Source organism: Anguilla anguilla, chromosome 9 (genome assembly GCF_013347855.1).
Source record: "Anguilla anguilla isolate fAngAng1 chromosome 9, fAngAng1.pri, whole genome shotgun sequence".
In the NCBI taxonomy this organism is placed as follows: domain Eukaryota; kingdom Metazoa; phylum Chordata; class Actinopteri; order Anguilliformes; family Anguillidae; genus Anguilla; species Anguilla anguilla.
Genome location: NC_049209.1, coordinates 9,447,734 through 9,469,297, shown reverse-complemented (window position 1 = coordinate 9,469,297; position 21,564 = coordinate 9,447,734). Strand labels below are relative to the sequence as shown.

The following is a 21,564-nucleotide window of genomic DNA, read 5'->3' as shown; positions in this document are numbered from 1 at the left end:
CAGTTCTACCCACAGTAACGGTTCAACCCACTTCCATTCTATCCAAATATTTGTCTCATAAAATACAGATACAAATACAAATGGCAGCCTCACTGAACACCCCTTCTATTTATCCTAAGAACCCGGAAACACCACTGGTACAGTAAAATGACTCTCTGAGTTCTGCTGACACATTCTGCAATTGTTTTCTTTTAATTGACCAACTTTACTTTAAAACCTCTTTTCTTGCCAATGTCCAAAAATGAACAACTCCCCAAACTCAAAATTTCTTGATTTCTGAACACTTTTATTATAAAAGGTATTAAAATTCTTTGTATAACACTAAAGAGGTGTGGTAAACTTTTCCCACATGCAGATACTACTCTTTTTTTTTCTTCAAGTTGCAATTTTCCATTTGCAATTTTGCAAGTGCAGCTAAGCTATAAAAAAGAAAAGGACACAAAAACAGATGAAATAAAAGTTGAGTTTCTACTGTTGACTACAGTAGGGCTGATTAAGCAATCACCAATGTTACATGTAGTTTTAAAAACTGAAAACATTTGTGAAACCTTCACACTAATAAATGAACAAAACAAATGCATGTTTCTTTACTTTTTTAACATTCTTGTTAATATGAAAATGTTGTACTCATTATAAAATAATGATTGCTGCATATCTTCAAGATGAATGAATCACAGTTTGCTAATAGGAGCTGACGTAATCATAACAGTAGAAAATGAAAATTACACTTCAGCTGCCCCTAATTGGAAAATATCAGACCATTCAAACTATTAGTATTACTCACTGAACTATGAACCTTGAACGATGAAATTAAAATGTCATACATATTTTTCAAAGAGCTATCCTGTAATGCGCTATAACAATGTGTAAGCAGAGAAAACCCAGCATACAACAGCATATAAACATTTGCTACTGTCACCTTTGGGGTAACTGAAGAGCCATGTGGCCTGTTCACATGAAATATTTAGCAAGTAACAATATGCCACCATATTAGAACCGCAGATTGACCATTTCTCTTGAATCATTTATCTATCATAAAATGTGTCTTTGGCACCAGTTTATGTCAGATGTGATTTTTAAAATCATTTATCAAAACAATGCACTCCATATTAACCAGATACATTCTGAAACAAAGTTTGACAACATAACCACTGTCAAAAAGAAAATTAAATAGTAACAAGAAAAAACATAAAATATAGCTAAATAATTTGAAGAAAATCATGAAACTAGGGTTGAAAATTCTTCTTTTATCAGAACAATGAATTAATGATTCATGTTGTAAAACTACTTTGGAAATGAATAGCACATTGTATGGCTGGTGCTTCAGTAGTGACATTTCACCAATAAAATCTGGCTGTAAAATGATATTTTTTCATCTGTTATTTGCTGATCAAAACTTTTAGTGGAGGATACATTTGCCTCTATCCTCTAGACTTCGAGCATAGTTGTGGGATAGTTTCAGGTTAACTGTATTCATGTTACATTATCTGTAGCGATACAAGGTTACATATTTTTTCTTTTCTTTCCTGTTTGTTTCACAATGATCTTAATGATCTCTGTATTGTCAGCAAAGCAATAATACAATAATGCACTCAAAAAGGCACTAAAAGAACCAAATTCAGTTCACTATACATGTCCTTTTCAGCACCACAAGGTCCAGACCAGCAGCCAAGTCCACTGCCTCAAGGATGGCAGCTGCAGAAGTCCTGTTTCTACAACAACAAGCTGTGGCTCCTTTAAATTAAGACAAGAAAAATAGAAATACCCTGTAAATGAAAATTACAATATGTCCATTTTACTAGAGATCCATCTCATCTCTTATCCGATATATTTCAGAATAATAACCTGAATACCCCCTCCATAAATGTTCTGTTTACTAAATGTTTTATATTTCCGGCACATTTAGACATTACCAGTACTGCAAAACAACAACATAATACTACATGTGACAGTAAACAACATATTGATACAACACTCTCAGACTGTCACTTTGAGAAAGAAAGATCTGGCACACATTAAAACAATGAACACAAGACACAAAAAGTTCCAACAAAAACTCAGCCGTACAGTGACAGTTGGCAGGACATACCCCTAGATTTTAACACTCTCTGTTCCATACACATTGTAGCCTTCTCGGTATGTGGCGAAGTTCTGGGTATTCGCAGGAGCCGCTGGCTTAAAGTTCTGTATATTATTTTCAAGCTTCAGTCTCTTGGTTTCAGCTCGTGACTTGTAACAGAATTCTATCAAAGCCACCGTCATCGCCAGCCCCAGGCCTCCGACAAGAATATAGAAGACTCCGGCTACATTGCTCAGGCTTAGAGCGCTTGTCTTGTCCTATAAAGGTGAAGAACACAGTTAGGGTTTTCTTTTTCTTCTATGTTTACAGGGTGCAGCGCTCGGTGGAGAAACAGAAAAGTTAGAAAACTGCATAGTGCTTTCAGAGGCTTCTGATTGAAATTCCATCTCTGGAACTCAGATGTGGATACTACCATCAGAAGGCCTACTCAAGCCCAAAACCTCCTTGAAAAAATAGACTGATGCTACCAAGAGGTCATATTCAAAATAAGACTCTTACAAAAGTGTAGGCACCATACTTGTCTATTGAGTATTTTCTAAAAAATACTGCTGAAGGGGTTGAATTGATATGTGCCATGTGCCATGGCACATATCAATGTGCCAGCAGTATTTTTTTTATTTTTCAGCCTCATGATGGCCTGCTTTACTGGCATTGCCACTTCTTTGGAATTCACATTGAGGGACGACAAATGCAAATGCCACACCTAGAATAAATCTAGACCTGTTGTTAGCTTTCTTGTGCATGCACTATTGATGCAAAGACACACAGCTGGCCAAGAAACTGAGCAGCCAATTGTCCAAAAACTTTCACTCCCCTAAAACAGGGAATATGTATAAAAAGGGCTGTACCTCCTATATGGATGTAAATCCCCTAAAATTAAAGCCGACATTCTGAACTTTAACCTCATACTCATTGTTTTATTTCAAATCCAATGTGTTGGCGGACAAATCCAAAGCAACAAAAATTGTGTCACTGTCCCAGTACTTTAGTATTTGTAGTTGGCAATGTGAGGATAAGGCCAGTAACTTGTTATCACTGCCTGATAACATGACAATAAAAGTGGAAATATATGTAAATTAAGCCATTTTGCTATTGCTATTCCAAAATGAATTGGTGAATGAAAGGTATTTTTAAGGATTTGGTGTCTACACTGCACTCGATTTGTAATGAATACAGAGATAAAGAGTATACTCAGCTTAAATTGAAAGAGGAACTTAATTTTCTGTCTCCTTATGACACATGGCTGACAGCAGGAATAACAAACTAAATAAAATAATAGGTCTATTTTGTACTATTTAAGTTGCCCAGCAGATGCAGAGGGCAGAAATAACATGGTTACTACCATTGAAAACTGCAGGGGAAAAGTTATCTAAAAAATCATTTGAATAAATGGAATGAATAAACTGGAAAATCTGCAAGATTTAAAGGTTGAACAGGGCCACATATGGGCCATGACATTTGATTCTATGACAATACCCTTGTTGATTACACAGTGCTACGGTACCCGTTGACATTAGGCTGACCTTGGAGTCACCTCCCCCGCTGCCACACTCCCCCTTGTCGTACCACCACTTGTTTTTCAGTTTGTCCAAGAGGCCTTGCTCATTCAGTTTTAAGACTGCCAGGTTAACAGCATTTCTTGAAATGATAAAACATAACTTGTAAGAAAATGCACAGGTCTGTGAGAAATCAAATGTATAATCATAGCAATGATAAAAGTAATATTAATATCAAATATCAATATCAATCAATATCATATAATTAAAATGATCATTAAGCAGGAAAGGGCAAACCGGATAAAAATTTCACAGATGCAGAGAGAAGGAGCACGTTTACAGCAAATAAAATGTTAAATATTGGAAAAGTGGTGTGGAGGATTACACAGCTTAGAACGTAAGAGTGCTGGTAAAACAATGAACATGCAGCATGCAATTAATGTTCATCAGAACTGACAGTAGAACATTTAAGAGTTAAAGAAAAAACCCTAATATGTTCAATTCAATGGGTTGACACTCAGGATGTATGGCAGAATAAAACAGGAAAATAGATTAATAAAGAGGAAAAAACAAATGATGGATTAAGCCATTTTGATGAATATAGCATGTTATACTCTCTTGTATTGTTTTATGTACAGGTAAATATAACACATAAAAATGTGTAAAACCACATGAACAATGGAATTAGCCCTGATGCGTACAGACAGTAGTAGACACACCATTACCTTGTATATAATGAGAGCAAAACACACAACATTGTTACCCAGTGATGTGCACCCAAAAAAGAGACAGAAAAGGAGGGAGAAGAGAAATTACAGATGGGACATCAGGGTGGGTGGAGAACCATAAGAACACAGACAGCATTGTTATGTTATTCCACCCACCCTAATGCTGAGCCCTTGGGGGTCGCCACACCATAGCCCTTTGAGTCCAGATTTCCGCCCACTTTCATCGTGTCGCACGGCTTCCGCTGCTCAATGTACTCATTCATGGTGGATTCGAGAAGAAAGGCAAACTTGCCCTTCGACTTTCGTACCCGGGAAACCCCTTCTGGTGTTGTCTTGGCAAACACAGAAGGCTCTGCAGATTTCATGTAAGACCACATTTTTTCATATACTGCAATTTTTGAACGCTGAAAAAAAAAAAGAAAACAAATTTTTTTAAATTCAAGTTTAAAAATGTACTTTAACAGTTTTCGCAGTCATACTTCACTGGGAACCTATAGGGAATTCAGGGTCCTGAATATCATGAATTAACTTTAAATAATAGATCAATATCATATATATCTGGGAAATCTTATTTTGAATAACATGGCCTACATACTGGTTTCAATTAAAAGCTCCACTGTTTTTCACTAACACCAGAGATGTACAGACTTCCTTCCAAAGCTTCACTTCTCACAATATATACACACAAATCTACAGTTGCCACCAATAATTTGCTAACCCGGTTTGACCATTTTGTGGTCCCCGCAGCAAAGATTCAGCAAAGATAGTTTTTGTAATGTATTTGTATTTTTAATGTGTTTGTTGTAAACCAAATAGATTTGTGTTAGCACAATAGCTAATACAGACTGGCCCAGGAGCTAATGGGAGAAACACAGATGAAACATTTTATGATTCAAGAGCTGGTCTATTTATACTAAAGTGAGTGAGTTTTAATGTTTTAAAAGTACATATTACATGAATGTTGTCCTCAACTGAGGAAAATATTTAAATGGCACAGCCATAAACTGAATGTTCTTTATTCTTTGGTTTTATATTGAAATACATTTTAAAAAATGTTTTTACCTGCATCAAGCCAATCAATTCACAGAGGATTTATTATTATCATTGTTATTATTCGTTGAAGTATTTTGAGGACAACAATGATTCCATGTCATATAAGATTCATAAGTAAAAGCATACAATAAACAACCTTGCAGTTATTTTCAATCACTCCTCCAGTATCTTGTCTGTACAGCCAGGGCTTTATATGATTCTTCTATCGATACAAAAATAAACTCCCAGAAAGAAACTCACCCTAAAAAACTCTTTGGTGGAGCCTGAGTCCAAGGTCCCATAGGCGATTTCAGTTTGTTTCGCGAGATCTTCCGCACTTTCAATAGGGGAGACCATCCTTTCCACTGTGAGAAAGGCAGCCAGGTTGGCTGTGTAGGATGAGATAATGATAAGTGTGAAGAACCACCACACGCCTCCCACTATTCTGCCTGACAAGGACCTGAAGAAAGAGAGAGAGGAGAGAGAGAGAGAGAGAGAGAGAGAGAGAGAGAGAGAGAGAGAGAGAGAATAACAGAAAGGTGGAGATGTACAGTGAGAATGTGACAGCAAGACAAAGGAGATGGAGGGCAGAAAAGAAAAAGAACAGGCAAGAGAGAACAATGGAAAGAAAATGATGAGGCAGGTAAAACAGTGCCAGGGAAAGGCTGAATATGATGAGGCAAAGAAAGAGAGGAACTGTGGCTGTCTTTTACAGTAGAAGATGCAAATATGATTTCATGCCATCGTCACCCTGTACAGTAAATTCTTTATGCTGTCTCAGACCTATAAACTCCATTCACTACCATTGTTCTATTAGTTTTATCTGTAGTCACCCTCTTCCACACTATGATACACACTGTTAGTACTCCTGGGGAGTGCAATCAACTCTACACCGTAATATTAGATTTTTCAGAATTCAGTTCATATTTTTTCAAATATGCTTATTACTCAGAATAACCTACACTACTGCATAATGCTTTTCCTTCTAATGATTTTACAGATCAAAAACATTTTGGTTTGCATTTCTCGGTGCATAAGGAGAAATGAACACGATGAACAACTTGATGAACATGCTCATAAAAAGTTAAAAAGCACCTGTGAATGGAATGCATAAAAGATGCCAAAAAGATGAGTTAACCATGAGTTAAAGTGGAATATGCATGAAACATGGATCACATCACATAGAAAATATTCAGAAAACCTCAAAGAGGCTTGTCACTGCTGAAGCCACTGTGACATCCAGGTAAAGTGTTCCACAACTGCCAAAAACGGGAAGGTGGAAGGAAACTGGGGAAGGAATAAAACCAGAACTCACTCCCACAAGTTAATTACACAATACAGCCAAAGTAACAGAGACAGCACAGCTCGTGAAGGGCCCCACATTATGGATTTCTAACATGTTTCTATGGCCCTAAATTCAGCTTCTAGAAACTGCACTGAGCTTCGATCCATTTTTACACTTTTGACCGAACATAAAAAAACACTGCTAAAAGTGGCTCAAGAATTTAAAGGCATACTATGCAGGATTTTTTTTTTTTTTATATTACAAAATAACTATGCTGAGGCATATCTAGGATTCATGGGCAATCTCAGTCTTTATACACTTCAGCTGAATTCTTACACCTTTTACCTGTATTCGTTATTCTAAACTCTTTTTCTGTGTGGGGAGGGGTGGTCGTGGCTACAGACCCTGTGGTTTGGGATCAGATTCCAACTAAGTGTTTGTTAAGAAGCCCAGACACAGCAAAACAAAAAGACATAGATTTAATAAGAGCTGTTCTGCATTTTACTTCGCGCAGTTATTCATGATAGATGCTAATTGCTTAATTGTATCATGCAGTTCACCTGTACGGAAGCATCTGCATTTGTTATGTTTCTCCACTCATTTATTCAGGTTTTTAAAAAAATTATTTGTTAGCCGTCTGTATATATTGTATAAAAATGTACAAAGATATTTTCTTTCTTGATTTCGCTCCATATAATTAAATTCCAGATTCTCAGCTTTTGTTAAAGGGTATTTTCACCATGTTTCACCATGTAGAAATTACACCAGCTTTTATACATCACCCCATTTCCCCATAACCACATTTCAAGGCACCATAATGTTTGGGACATATTAATGTTATGTAAATGAAAGTAGTCATGTTTAGTACTTTGTCTCGTATCCTTTGCCTACAATGATTGCTTGAAGTCTGTGGTCCACAGACATCATGACATCATGAGTATCTTCTCTGGTGATGCTCTGCCAGGTCTGTACTTCAGCCATCTTCAGCTCCTGCTAGTTTTTACGACTAGTTTCCTTAGGTTTACTCTTTAGCGTACAAAATATGTGTTTAGTTGAATTCAGATCAAGTGAATGACTTGGCCCGTCAAGAATTTTCCATTTTGGCCTTGAAAAACTCCTTTGTTGCTTTAGCTGCATGTTTGGGATCGTTGTCTTGCTGGATGGAGAGCTGTCCAATGAGTGTGTAGGCATTTGGTTGAACTTGAGCAGATAAGATGCTTCTGTACATTTCAGAATTCATTTTGCTGCCGCTGTCAGCAGTTACATCATCAATGAATAAAAGTGAGGCAGGACCTGTGACATCCATCTATCCCCAAACTGTGACAGCACCATGACCATGTTTCACACATGTGGGGGGGGAGGGGGGGGGGGGTGCTTTGCATCACGAGCAGTTCCTTTTGGCCTCCAAATTTTGCTCTTTCCATCACTCTGATACAAGTGAATCTTGGTCTGATCTGTCCACAACAAGTTTTTTCCAGAACTATGCAGGCTTTTAGGTACCTCTTAGCAAACTGTAACCTGTTTTTGTAAGTAACTAGTGACGCAGTGTAGCCTCAGTAGTTCTGTTTGTAAAGTGAACAGTCACTTTTGTGAACAGTCACTCACACATGCATGCCCGCCTCATGAAGAGTGTTTCTGATCTGCCGGATAGGTGTTTAGGGGTTTGTCTTCATTTTGGTGAGAATTCTGCAGTCATCAACTGTAGAGTTACTTCTTAGCTGAACAGGCCCTTCGCGAAGTGCTGAGCTCACCAGTGCTCTTTATTTTTAATGGTATTACATAAATATTTGATTTTGGCACGCATAATGTTTGGCTTATGTCTGTTTTTTTTTGTTTTTTTGCCTCATTGTGGCTTCCTTGACTTTCACGGGCACAACTCTTGGAAAACCCTGTGAAGCCATTTTTCATAAACACAATGGTGCCGTGAATTGAGGGTATTATGCCCAAAAAGTGCTGTAATTTCTACATGAACCAAAATGTATAAAAACACACTTTTTTAAATAATAAATAAATGCTGCAAATCTGTACTTGAACCACATGGGAATTGTTGGATTACAAATGAAACATTTTGGAGTACAGAGCCAAACATTATGGTTATGAAGGGTGTATGTGTGTGTATACACATATACAAACATAAAAATGTTTATATATATATATATATATATATATATATATATAATCCAATATGTAAATGCCCTCAAATTAAAGCTGACAGTCTGCACTTTAACCTCATATTAATTGTTTTGCTTCATATACAATGTCCTGGAGTGCACACGATCTGAACCATACATTAATGGTAAAATCCATTGAGGGGCAGTAGAGATCTCATTTTAACATGACAGACTTCTGATAAAACATGAGTATCTTAAGGTGAAGTGGGACAATAACTTATTTTCCAGTGATTTGGAAGTGATGCAGAGTGAAAGAACTACACTACTTGATCAATATGAAAAGATGGACCAAAACATGAAGAAGCAGGAAAATAGGAGGAGGCCATTTGGAAAAGATCAGAGGAAAGAGTCCCCAAGAAACAGCTGCTTCTAAGGTTCTTCATCAGAGTGCTGCTGCCAAAATGAGGCCTTTTAACGATGTTTTCTCTTCCACTGTAAATATGTTATATGCACCAAGCTGATGACCGTAAAATGGAATATGCAGCAAGAACACGGTAGCCCTCCAAGTGTTGTCAAGAAGGGGGGAAAAGCACAAAACATGACCTGTGCATTTTACAGTCCCCGGCATGGTGGATATAAGTTATTTTTGTGGATGTATGGAGTGACTGCAAGCATGGTGAGGGATAGAGGTGGAGGTGGTCAAAGTAAATATTATGGAGCAGGAGAAACTACAATAACATATATGCACCATGGCATCCGCTTTTTGACCATAAAATGCAAAAAGGTGATGGATGTGAATGAATTAACCAACCTTGGCGAAATATCGCATCCTTGCTGCATAAAGGCCCCCAGGGAAAACCAGAGACTATTAAAAATTCCAAAGTCATTGGGTGGATCCGGAGGGGTCTGGGGGTCTTTGGCTTCATCAATGTCCTCCAGATGCCATTCATAGGGACTAAAGCGACTGACCAGGAAGAGGACCACACTGACTCCAATATAGGCAAACACTATACACATCCAAATTTCATAGGCCAAGGGGTCCAGGAAGGAAAACACTCCAGGTTTGGATTTTTGAGGCTTCTTAATCATAATGGAGATTCCCAAACTCATAAATGGTTTAGAAAAATCAATGACTTCTTCTCGCACCAGTGTTATAGTTAGTGGAGCGACCGCAATATCAGCTCGCTGGAAATGAAAACATGTACAGTATGTATTAGTTAACAAAGAATCAGCTTTTGAAAGCAATACAGTTTTATAGAGGAATCTGCAGACTTTTGAAATCAATTCTGAATTGGTTGCACTATGTCAGGTAAATTGTTGTAATAATCTGTAGCAAAAATATGGTTGTTGCTGCACTTTCTGAAATATAAAACATTAATACTTTTTCAGATGGTTTCATAAACATATTTTAATGACCACTACACTAGCACTCATTTGAAGTAATTTAGGGCGGCAAAAATGTAGATGTAGATTTCAGTTTTTTACTTTGTAGATACACTAAATGAGGCAAGAAATCAACAAAATGGATGTTCAACTCTCCATGCCTGATGCATGTAAACAGATGGAGTATGGTGTTTAATGCTGCCATTCCAAGTACACAAAAATGGAAAATCATTAACTTCAAAAACCAATAAAGGGCTGCATATACCCACTTTGACAGATTGCCAATATGAACCCAATTTACTGGTCTGCCAAAAAGGTCTAAAGCCATTCATGTTTCTGTTGTGAAGTATTGATGTGCATGATGGGAAACCTGGTTGGTAAATCTGGCCAGTAATTTTGCTGTCAGTTAGCTGGTGGAGAGGTTTTTTTACAAATTTATGGATTTTTAAAAACTTTTAGTCCATTGAATCTGGTAACCTTTCATTGTTGATTAGGACACCATATACACAAACCAAGAACCCATGTATATTTTATATATCCACTTGTATTACAACTTTTTATATAATTCCATAATTCTGTAACTTTATATTCTAAAGTAAGTTTCAGAAAAGTCCAACACCCTTGCAGTACATTGAGCCTGCATCTAATTCAGAAGATCGTGTTCCCATATTTTCAGTTTTAGAAAATTTATGTAGCACTTATATGTTCAAATGAAATGGGGGCATTCAATCCTTACCACCATAAACATTATTTTAAAATGAGTCCCTGTATATGCTGCCATGTGAAGACCTCTGTAGGTTTAAAGTTCTTTCCTGTTACTTACCCCGTACACGAGTTCACCCACCATCCCATTCCATGTCTTGGTCTCAGGATCCCTGGCACCGTATTTTCCGTCCGATACAATAGAGAGCTTGTACTTTATCCCCACATGTTTTGAGATTTCAGAAGCTAAATCAACACAGTAGCCTTCGTATCTCTCATTCCCCTCCAGATTCATGTAGTTTTTCTTGTACATCACATACGGTGCTTCCTGTTAATTAAACACACACTGGTTTATAGTTACACATGCATAATCAGAGCAGACAGTAGCCCTGTATAACTTTGAGGAATGGGGTGCCAGGTTGTCACTCCCAGGATCCCTCATGCTAAAGCTGTTATATCACTGGGGAATGGGGGTGGGGATGGAGAAAGCATTTGAACTGACACTTTCTCCATTCATAAAGTAAATGGCAATGACTGGAGAAGGATAGGGCAGTGCTGGTGGTGTTTTGATATTATCTAGCCAACTCATTAATAGGCAAAATGCAAATACCTCACATAGAAGAAGAGGTATTTGCATTTTTTCTCACACAGTCGGGTGCCGCCTTTGGGCACGTTATTGGGATGGCAGGTATGCCATCCACCAAGTTACGACTTGACGGGCCATTTAAGTGCTTATAACTGTATTCCTTTATGCATATCCATTAAAAGAATTATATCAAAATTAGGTTACAACTTAAAATATTGGCAAAATATCTTAGCTCACACAAATTAAACAAGCTCTGTTCCAAAGACATGTTACCCATTGTTTCCTAAATTACTTGGCCCTGTATTTTTCCATCTTACCATCTGAAGAGAATCAGGAACACAGAACATACTAAATAGCATTACAGCCCCAGCTGTTTGGCCTTCCCATTTCAGAAGTGGTCAGTGAATGTTCCCACGAGATCTAGGCTGACATAATTCCGGAGTTTAAATCCTAAGAGAATCTAGTGATGGATTTCCACATTTTGAAATCAGCCTGCGATAAGACAATAGGCAGAGCCAGAAAAAGGGGCATTCTGCATTGGACAATGGTTTGAACGGAACAAAACAAAAAGCATTCCAATATGTACCATTTAAAATGATGCCTCTGTTATAACAAGATATTAACGTCACAAACTGGATTCCTACTAGCAACTATTAACACTTCTTATAATTCCCTCTGAAACCAATATGGACACACGGGCCACACTTCAACGCAGAACTCCTCATAGACAATGCAAAATAGATTTGAGCAAAAGGACAAAAACTAAAAGCTGAAGCATAAGTGTTTGTCCTGTGTCAAATACTGGTTGTTTTTGCATAGCCAGGTAAAAAGCTATTTTTAAAAGAATTGGATTGCTTGTTTATCCATTCCATTCAAGTCATCAACCATTTACTTGATGAGAAAGAGACAGGTTTACTTACGTGTGCATGGTATGTGTGTTAGATGGAGAAAGTGATATGGTTACCATTACCCAAAGTTGTTATTGTGATGTCACTGCTAAAACAGGCCACTGAAGTATAGAAAACCAAAATGCTTTGACACCCACACGGGTACAGCTGAAACACTCAGAGTATTGACTGTTTCGGCATGTAGTGAGTGGATGGAAAGCAACACAAAAAGTATTTTCTACCCGCCCAGGACAGAATGTATCAATTTTGGAATCAACACCTTGACCTTGAGTGGCAGAACTTGTGGGACATTTAAAACTACAAGGAAAGTGTACCATAATAGTAGTGACCACAATTGTTCGGTTTTCCACAGATGACGACTCGTTGGTAACCTGCTGATCCATAATATACACAAATCTTTCATATTCGTTCCAGTACCCGATCTGAAAATGACACAAACATCATCATTATTACCAGAAACATCCGTACCCCCTGCCCTCCACACTCTCGAACACAGAGACATGTATGAAGGGATTATTCAGGACTCTTCCATGGGGCTCCGTGATAATGTATTCACAGCCATAACATTCGATAAAGAAAATTATGATGAAATTATGCTTGAGTATTCATGTTGCCATGTATAATCTAATGATCTTCAACTGTAGTCTGAGGACACAGCACACATAATTGAGTCTAAATAGGTACACTGATCATCATGCTGGCAGCACACCTCAAATAACCTGTGTTGTGCTTAGTACATTAGCAGCAATCATCCATTAACAAATACAAATGGGCTTTCAGTCTTATATGTAGGAACCTTAAAGTAGCAGTGTGTGATTACCACTCATGTAGTTCCTGTTTCCCAGAAGGCCCAATCCTGGTTTGAGATGCATTTAAAATTTTTACGTGCAAATTAAACATTTTTTCCCAATGCACATCCTCACTTGGGTGTCTTAAATGTCCAGGAAAATAACCCAATTACAACCATTAAATTCTAATAAACACTATTAGATTATCGTGATCGGTTCAGCGGAGGCATTAGCTAGGCTTTACTATCGTATAGTTAAACCTGCAGATCATTCAATGTGTAACAACATTGTAACACTGAACAACTGTACAATAACAGACTCAACAGCAGTCTCAAACTCTAACCATTTTACCCGAATAAAGAAAGGTTTTAATTCCATATAACTAAGTTTGAAAGCTATTTAATTATCACTAAAACCTGGCGTTTAGCCAAAGGGGAAAGCAAGGCAATTTTGGCACAGTTTTTTCTGTTTGTTTTTTTTTTTCTTTTCTGCAAGAATCATTTAAAAATATTTCCGGGTCATTTCTGAATGCAAAAAACATTAAAAAACACATCAGCAAAGAATTCACAGATTTCAATTTCCTGAACCTTTAATTGGTGATATGACCGATCCGATCTTTCTGAAATGTGGAGGAAAATGGCAACACAATGACAATAACAATAACACTACTAAAAACCTTTTACAGAATTGGTTATCAGTTAGTAAATTGTTCTTTATTCAGTATGAACATAAAGGAACTTCAAATCAAGCAAGCAAATCAAACTTGTCTGTAGCAATTTGCAGCTCCTTTCAAACCTCCATAATGAAGGTAAGAGCTACTGGGATTTACAGCACATTCTTACCATCAAAAATAAAAATTTTGTAGAAAAGCGAGCTGCGCAATCAAAAACAGCCTCCATCTGCTTACCTTTCGTCCCCCACCTGGCTTCATCTCATATACATCAATGGTGTAGTTAGATCTTCGACCAAAGGTATCAAATTGTATATTTCCAGTCATACCTTGTACTTGTACCTGCCATATAGTAACATACAAAACCCAATAAAAATCACCCGTTTTGCCTGATTTTTAAACTGAATCAAACAGAAAACCGAACAAATATTCAGACTCATTCGGGGGGGGGGGAAAGCCTAGATACAAGACCGGTAGTTCAAAATAATTTTTGTGCATCTGTAAAAGATTTGTCAGGCACCTATTTTTCATTTCTTCGTTTTAAGGGAAAAGGGGAACTTTGGCTGCCATGAAAACTGCAACTCGCTCCTACCATTTTGAGCGCTCTCTCAATGTCAATGCCTTGACTCCATGGTACAGCAGGGTTGGCTAAGCAGTCCCCAGCCCGGCCCCTCCGAGACACGTCCACCCTCTGCCTGCGCAGGTACCGAAAGGCCTCCGCAATAACCAAGACTGCATCGTGGGTCAGCGCAGACGTGTACTGAAATGCAGAGCAGAGCAGCACATGGACTGTACATCAAACAAGTTTGGTACGGGCGTTCACCTTCAGCGCAAAAATCCAAAAGTGGCATGAAGTTGCCTGCACATCACACACACATAGTCAGTATGCACGCAGAGTGCAAGCTGAGTTATCAGCAGTGTTCCACAGTCAGTAGGGAGCTACAGTCAGGAAAATTTATGCAGTCAGATTTAATGCAGGTTATGCTGTGGCTGCAATAGTGATGTCAGGAGCAAGTGTCCAGTTTTGAGTCATTCGACAAAAGATCTTCAGGGCGGTGCCAGAGTCCATTACTTCCGCTTCCAGTACTACTTATAAATAAGAAACATGAGACACATCTATTCACAGAAATCAATTTTCTAAGTACTTGCTACAAAAATAGTCTAAAATAGCAGAATCAGCACGATTGGGCCAAGAAAATCACTAAACACAGGTAATGATCACTATATATTCTTCTAGCATGACCATTTAGAATGTCTTGTTTTATAAAGAAATATTAATTCACTATCATATTACACATCTTTAATCAGAACATTTAATCAACTTAATCTTAATAATATATAGAGATACATAATAGAAAAAGCAAACGGCATACCACCAAGTAAAATTTTTTACATATCATATAAGAATAATAGTTAAAAGGTGGTATAAATGGTATAATAAGCAAAAAACAATTACAAGATGGTTTTTTAGCCACTAGCATACTAGGGTACTGGAAAAGAGGGCAAAAAAGAAAATCACAAAAAAGGTTTTATATCAAATTCCTCATTTAGACCATTGGGGGACATGGCATTGAGGAAATAGATCCAGAAAGCTTCACGTTGGAGAAGCCTTTTTTCAAGATCACCTCCCCTATGAGGCATCTCCACTTTTTCCACACCAACATATCTCAGTGCACTGACATTATGACCGGCTTGTTTAAAATGAACAGCCACATTTTAAACAAGCCGGTCATAATGACTCACAACACCGCTGGCACTGGCCAGAAAATGGAGCCCATAGTGCTTATTAGGGATGGTGAAAACAGCGAAACTGTGGCAGGGGCCAACCTTCAGTGGTGCATTTCTTGCTTCTGGGAATTCTCTCTCATCCAGTCGGTCCCAGCGTTGGAGAAACTGCTGTACGACAGGGTTTCCAGGGTTGATAATCTGAAATCCAGTAATGTTCGCGCCACCGAGGATGACCTTGTCTAGACTCACATTCGAGAAGCCCTGGAACAAAATATGACCAGGGACAACATCAGGGAAAGCACTATTCTGTTCAGGTTCTTTCTATTTTGCGTGCCATAATGCAGTATGTGTCAAAATGCAGTAAGACTGTTATGCGAAATATTCAGTTTTGCCAAAAAGCTTTTGCCTGAAAATTATTCATCTTGCAGCACAATAAATTTTGTTCCCACTATAAAAACTTATATAGACATTTGTCCACACCTCCACACTAATTCATTCTTTGGCCACAGGAAAGTTTAACTGACACTCACCAGATTGGCCAAGATGTAATGGTAGCCTCGGCCATTCTTCCCAAGTGTTACAACCTACAGGGAAAAAACATATCCAGGTCAAAGTTATTTGCGGTTCTCAAAATAGCACCTCGTACACTTCACATAATCTTATATAAACTGACTATATTATGATCCCCATGCAGTGTGAATAACATATGCAGGTTGTGAAGTTAAAGAACAAAATATAATTTTCAGTGACCCACATCATCACCAGACTTGTGGAAGAAACAGGAAAGACCTGACACTAACAATGTGTGTGCGTGTGTGTGTTTGCCAATAATAATAATAATAATAATAATAGTAATAATAATAATGAAGAAGAATAAGTTACTTGACCAGAGGCATTGTAGGAACGCAATAATGAGCACATGGACTTTACCTGTTCCAGAAAACCATTTATCCTTTCCACTTCACAATCTATCAAGAATCGTTTCTCCTGCCTCCTGTCCATCTCCTCAATGATGCGCTTGTATTCATGAATATCTGTGATGCTGCCCACTGACCGAACAGTCACCTGCCAATTGTTGGCCACTGCTGACTCCATGATGGCTTGCAGTATTGAGAATCCTGGAAGAAGAGCAAACAGGCACGGGTTTTTCTTCCATATGAGACCAGTAAACTGGAATCAACACGTATACGCTCTCTTACTTTGTGTGAATACAAAGCTGTATCCTGTTTTTGTGACTGGACAAAAATAGATGTTTAATCAAGCAGATTCTTATACTTCAGTGCCCCCCCTGGTTCTCAGTGGAGAGGTTAAACAGTGACCCCCCCCCCCACTTCCAACAGGTTACACAAGCCACTGTTTACCTCTCTCTGTGTCATAGAGGTAGACAAATTTCTCCCACTTGTAATGCGACAGGATGCTCAAGATGGTGTCCCGCAGCTCCGGCCGCATCTGGATGACAAACTGCACGTCGCCATCAGCGGGGTAGCTGGGTGTAACAAAGGCGGTGTGGAGGGCCCCACAGAAGGAGGTAAGGGTGTCCATGGACTTCATGTCGTAGAATCCAAAGATGGCATAAACTCCTCTGGAGAACTGGGAACAGACTGAAGGCACCATACACCTGACATTAGGATAACTCTCTCACAGGCAAACGAAGACCCAATCAAAGTAAATGTACAAAACACACAAGCAAGCAAACATCACATATTGTAGCATGTATGTATTGCTTTAGAAAATGGCAGTGGCAGTGTATATACCGGCATATATTTAATATACTTTAGAGTAACCCTGCATGCTTAGACCCAAACATCTGACAAACATCTTAGCAGACCTCATTTGCAGGTCAGTGTGTTCTCACTAGCAGCTCAAATAGTGATGCCACAACAATGATGAATCATGCATATAAACATTAAATTGGATACAAAAAATCTGCTTCTGGACTTTCCTCAAAAATACCAACAGCTCATGTAAATGGATCTAATAAACACAATTACACAAACGTACAACTCAAACCTCACAGAAGGTGGAGGAGAATGGGGAGAGGGGGTATAGTCACCGAAGAATACCAGTCTTTACTCTTCCTGGTCAATCTTCTTGAACCACTATCCATTCTTGCAGTTATATTTTGAAATTATATTTTCATCCTAAACTACAGTTTATCCATCTCATTTTAGCTCTTGGGCAATGATCATTTTGTGATGACACACACCTATACATGCATTTTTAAATATTTGTGAACAGCATCAAGATTCTAATATATTGCCACCTTTCCAAATTTAGACATATCCAAATTACAACAAACCATCCAAACACATTAGTAGTTCATGTTTAATAATGTTTTGCCAACTATTCAGAATTATATTAAAATAAACTATTTATTGTGTACCCTTCACCTATCCTTGAACTACATACATATATCTACTTGGGTAATCAACCATTTCTAACACACAGATAAAAGCACGCTCAACCCTGCTCTTGATGCACAAAAACCCCTCAAACCATGTATTGATGTATGGTCCATTCGGCTAGATATTTGCCGGACACCGAAGGCCGGCTAAGAACAGTAAATTTCTCTTTCTCTTAGGTGCTGGCTAACTTGTTGACTGCACATTGTTGAAATGTGCGTGAGTGTTGGTACGCAGTAGGCGGCGGTATTAATCCATAGTTGAAAGGTACGCAAGTGACGGTGGTGGTGTCGCTGCAAAACCAGCTGCCCTCTGCAATAATGGCTGCCTTCCGCTTGCAGTCGGTTCCGGAACTGGTGTCATGTGTACATACCAACATCTTATAGGAAACAATGCCAGGCTTGTGTAACTATGTGGTTATTCAGGTAGGATCTGGTTTGGACAGTCTTACTGTTATTAGCCTGCTGGCTAAAGCACTGTAAGCTAAGCAGTTAGCTAAAGCAAGTGAACTGTAGAAAGGTCTAATGTAGTAGGTCTAATGCAACGACAAAGCTGGCAGTGCAGCAACACATTGGGGGTGATTGGAAAGCACAATTATCACTGGCGTACTTCCAATCTTACAAACAGAATCGCAACCAAATCTTCACAGTGCATTCAGGCACTAGCCATGTGCTTACATATTTAGTATCACATGATGCAGCACTGATGGTACTACTGAGCAGGATACTTTACTGATCATGTGCATAAACAAATTACGATATATGTAACACATTGTACCCCAAAGCCATGACTCTCAGTAAAGCTACAAAGCAAATAAAATTATTCATACATGTAAAAAATGTTTATTCTGCACACCCACAAGGATACTATTCAGAAGCACTTAAGGTACCATCGATACTGCAAAGAACTCAGGAATAGCCATGTTTGGCCAAAGGAGGAGAGCTGACAGTAGGCTAAACTGTCACAGGGCTTCAAGCCAGCACCCCCATGCTCTCAACACTACATAAGCCTGGAAATCATGCCTTTTTACACTAAAACTGTCTTGTCTTCAGTAATGAACTACAGTAATGAACATCAACTACAGGGAGTTGTTAAGCCCAGCACAGACTAGATCAATTAGAGGATTCTATCCCACTTTGGGACCAGCCAAACTATTGACATGCAGTGAAAAAAGAGAGAGGGACTGACTGTGTGGCAGACTCTTTCGTTGGCTACATGGATATCCTTCAGGGCTGATAGAGGGCATTGTGTCTCTGAGGGAACAGTGTGATGGCGCCAGCTCCACTCTGCTGGAGTCTGCACGAGACATAGACAGGACAGCCGAGCTCTCTGCTGCCCAGCGATATACACTGATACCACTCAGCGACTGTCAACTTATTGATTGCTCCAGCTTTAGAACAGTCATAGCCAGAGGGGATGTGATGATCATTAAATCCTGACCCACCCAGAGAAGGGCATGGTTGACATCAATCGGCAGAACACCAAGCCAGTCTACATACACGAGCATTTTACATTTATTCTAATTACAGATTTGCAATTTATATCTGAATTTCAAAAAAAAAAAAAAAAAAAACTATATTCTCAAATCGATTATCAGATGGCTTTTTGTCTTAATCTTTTACATTTAAATTTCGTTTAAAAAGCAGCTGGAATCTGACACACTCTGTATATAACTCTTGCTCCTCACACTCTAGTGACAATCTACTTCCGCTCATGACAGGTGCTGGTCACACGTTACTGTGACTGCTTTATAGAAAAAATAAAATCAGTATATCTACGTGCATTTAAAAGAACCCGATATATTACCCCATAGCATTATACTGGCTAAAACAACTGCAATAAAATACTAGAACAGGTAAATGTATCACATAATCTGCATACCGTGATTCATGCCCTTCAAAACTATCTTGTCTGTCGGAAATATGTGATGTAGGATGTGATCTTGGATTGGTGAAACCATTCGAACAAAGTCGATATTAATATTACTTGACTATTAATGTGTGAAAACGTAAAGTTGTGAAAAATATGTGTCTTGCTGCAGGAAAAGAAGGCAGAAACACAACATACCCATGGTTTAAGCAGTGTACAACATGACTATAAAGACGTTGATACTCACATGCATGAGTGACAGAAAAACTACTGGACGATTCGAGGTTATCAACATTGTAGTTCAGATGAAAAGGTTTCTCCGTTATATTTTGATTGGTATTGTACAGTTGTAATGCGAATCTGAAGGCGCTGTGCTCCTGCACCGTAGAACGCATGAAAAGTCCCCCTGGAAGAGAAGGCGACCAGTCTGATCCATGATATATAAACTGACCCTTTGACAAACAGCAGAACTCTGAGGAACAAAAAGGTAACATATCCCGCAACAAATCCGAATGACAGCCACGTCCAATTGTCTCGGGTCGTGTTGACACAATCCAAATCAAAAATTTTTGTTTGATCCGGAGTTCACTGAATGTAGCCACTTTAACGCTTCTAAATGACTACGTAGGCTATGCGGTAAAAATAAAATAATAAATAATTCACTCTCATTCGCCTGTACAGGACCATGTATTAAGATATTTTCGAAATATTAAACTCATCCAAAACGCTATCTTTCTATTAACAACGGTCTTTATTGTTTTGTAAACTGAATTTTTGGTATAGATGACTTTATTTTCCCAAAACATATACACTATTGTCGGCGTATTTCCATTTATAATTTTTATAAGTTATCGAATAAGTTACGTAGGCCTATCTACTGTAACTTGCGAGTGTGAATTCAACTGCATGCAAAAACCGAAGAGCCGGGTCTATTGTTTCTTAAAGCAGAGAAAAAAGGAAACAAAGGTCTTCAAACTTTATGTCCTTTATATAGTAATCTGTATGGTAAACGCTTTATTACAGTAGCATATATCCTATGCAGAAAAAACCCAGGACATTTAACAGCATATGCTACATCTCAGAATGACTTAAATTTAAAATTATAATTTACTTACCTATATTTATCTGGTTGGGAAAACCTGCGAGTGATTTATCAAGAAGCCATAGTAAAAAGACACTCCGTACAACGCGATGCAACATTTCCCGCAACCTTTAAATTCTGCTCCTAAAACAAATCGGATAGTAAGAGCGAAGCATGAACGCAGTCGAAGACGCCGTGGACACCTGCTTGATAGGCTAGATACTATTACGGTTCACAAATCTGGTTCATTGATATGAAGGCGGTTTTGCAGAACACATTTTATGACATTGAAGGAAAAATGGACTTAGTCCAAACGTGGTGGAGAGCGTAAATTGTGAATAAGGTTCTTCAAAAAAGGCCACGATATTGATCGAACTTGATGTGACGTGGAGTTGTATTAGCATCACTTAGCATCCCCGCTACTGCAGAGCGCAGACAAAGTGCAAAGCCCATGTACTGCATTCGATAACACAGTAGATAGGCTAATCGTTAAAAACACGCTTCCATCAGTCACTCAGACTTCGATTTGGAATAGCCATTGACCGTTTTATTGCTACAGACCTAATGTTTTGCACAGCTCTGTGAAATTACCGGTATTACCGTTTTCATAATATACATGGTTTGCTTTCTTTTTTTGAGATGTTCTTGTGGGTTGGACACCTTTCTAACCCTGTGATCTTTACCTTGCCAGAAGATTCTATAGGTAAACCTCCGG

At 38.4% G+C, this 21,564-nt stretch overlaps 1 protein-coding gene across 7 annotated transcripts; it reads right to left on the bottom strand.

Moving 5' to 3' along the window:
* Positions 1–269: 269 nt before the first annotated feature.
* LOC118236672 (glutamate receptor 3-like) lies at positions 270–21,541 on the bottom strand. Of its 7 annotated transcripts, XM_035435226.1 has the most exons (17): positions 20,884–21,541; positions 20,016–20,174; positions 19,088–19,195; positions 16,859–17,098; positions 16,428–16,615; positions 16,028–16,081; positions 15,597–15,758; positions 14,362–14,529; positions 14,007–14,111; positions 12,626–12,733; positions 10,939–11,145; positions 9,544–9,917; positions 5,598–5,796; positions 4,461–4,708; positions 3,604–3,718; positions 2,090–2,337; positions 270–1,734 (listed from the first exon to the last, which is right to left on the bottom strand). In XM_035435226.1, exons 1-16 carry the CDS (start codon positions 20,966–20,968, stop codon positions 2,092–2,094), a joined length of 2,766 nt encoding a protein of 921 aa, XP_035291117.1. In that variant the 5' UTR covers positions 20,969–21,541; the 3' UTR covers positions 270–1,734; positions 2,090–2,091. The 7 variants fall into 7 exon arrangements, 6 of the variants coding, with proteins under 6 accessions (XP_035291117.1, XP_035291119.1, XP_035291116.1 ...); XM_035435228.1 differs by lacking the exon at positions 19,088–19,195; XM_035435225.1 differs by lacking the exon at positions 20,884–21,541 and having other exon boundaries at positions 20,016–20,873.
* Positions 21,542–21,564: the final 23 nt, after the last annotated feature.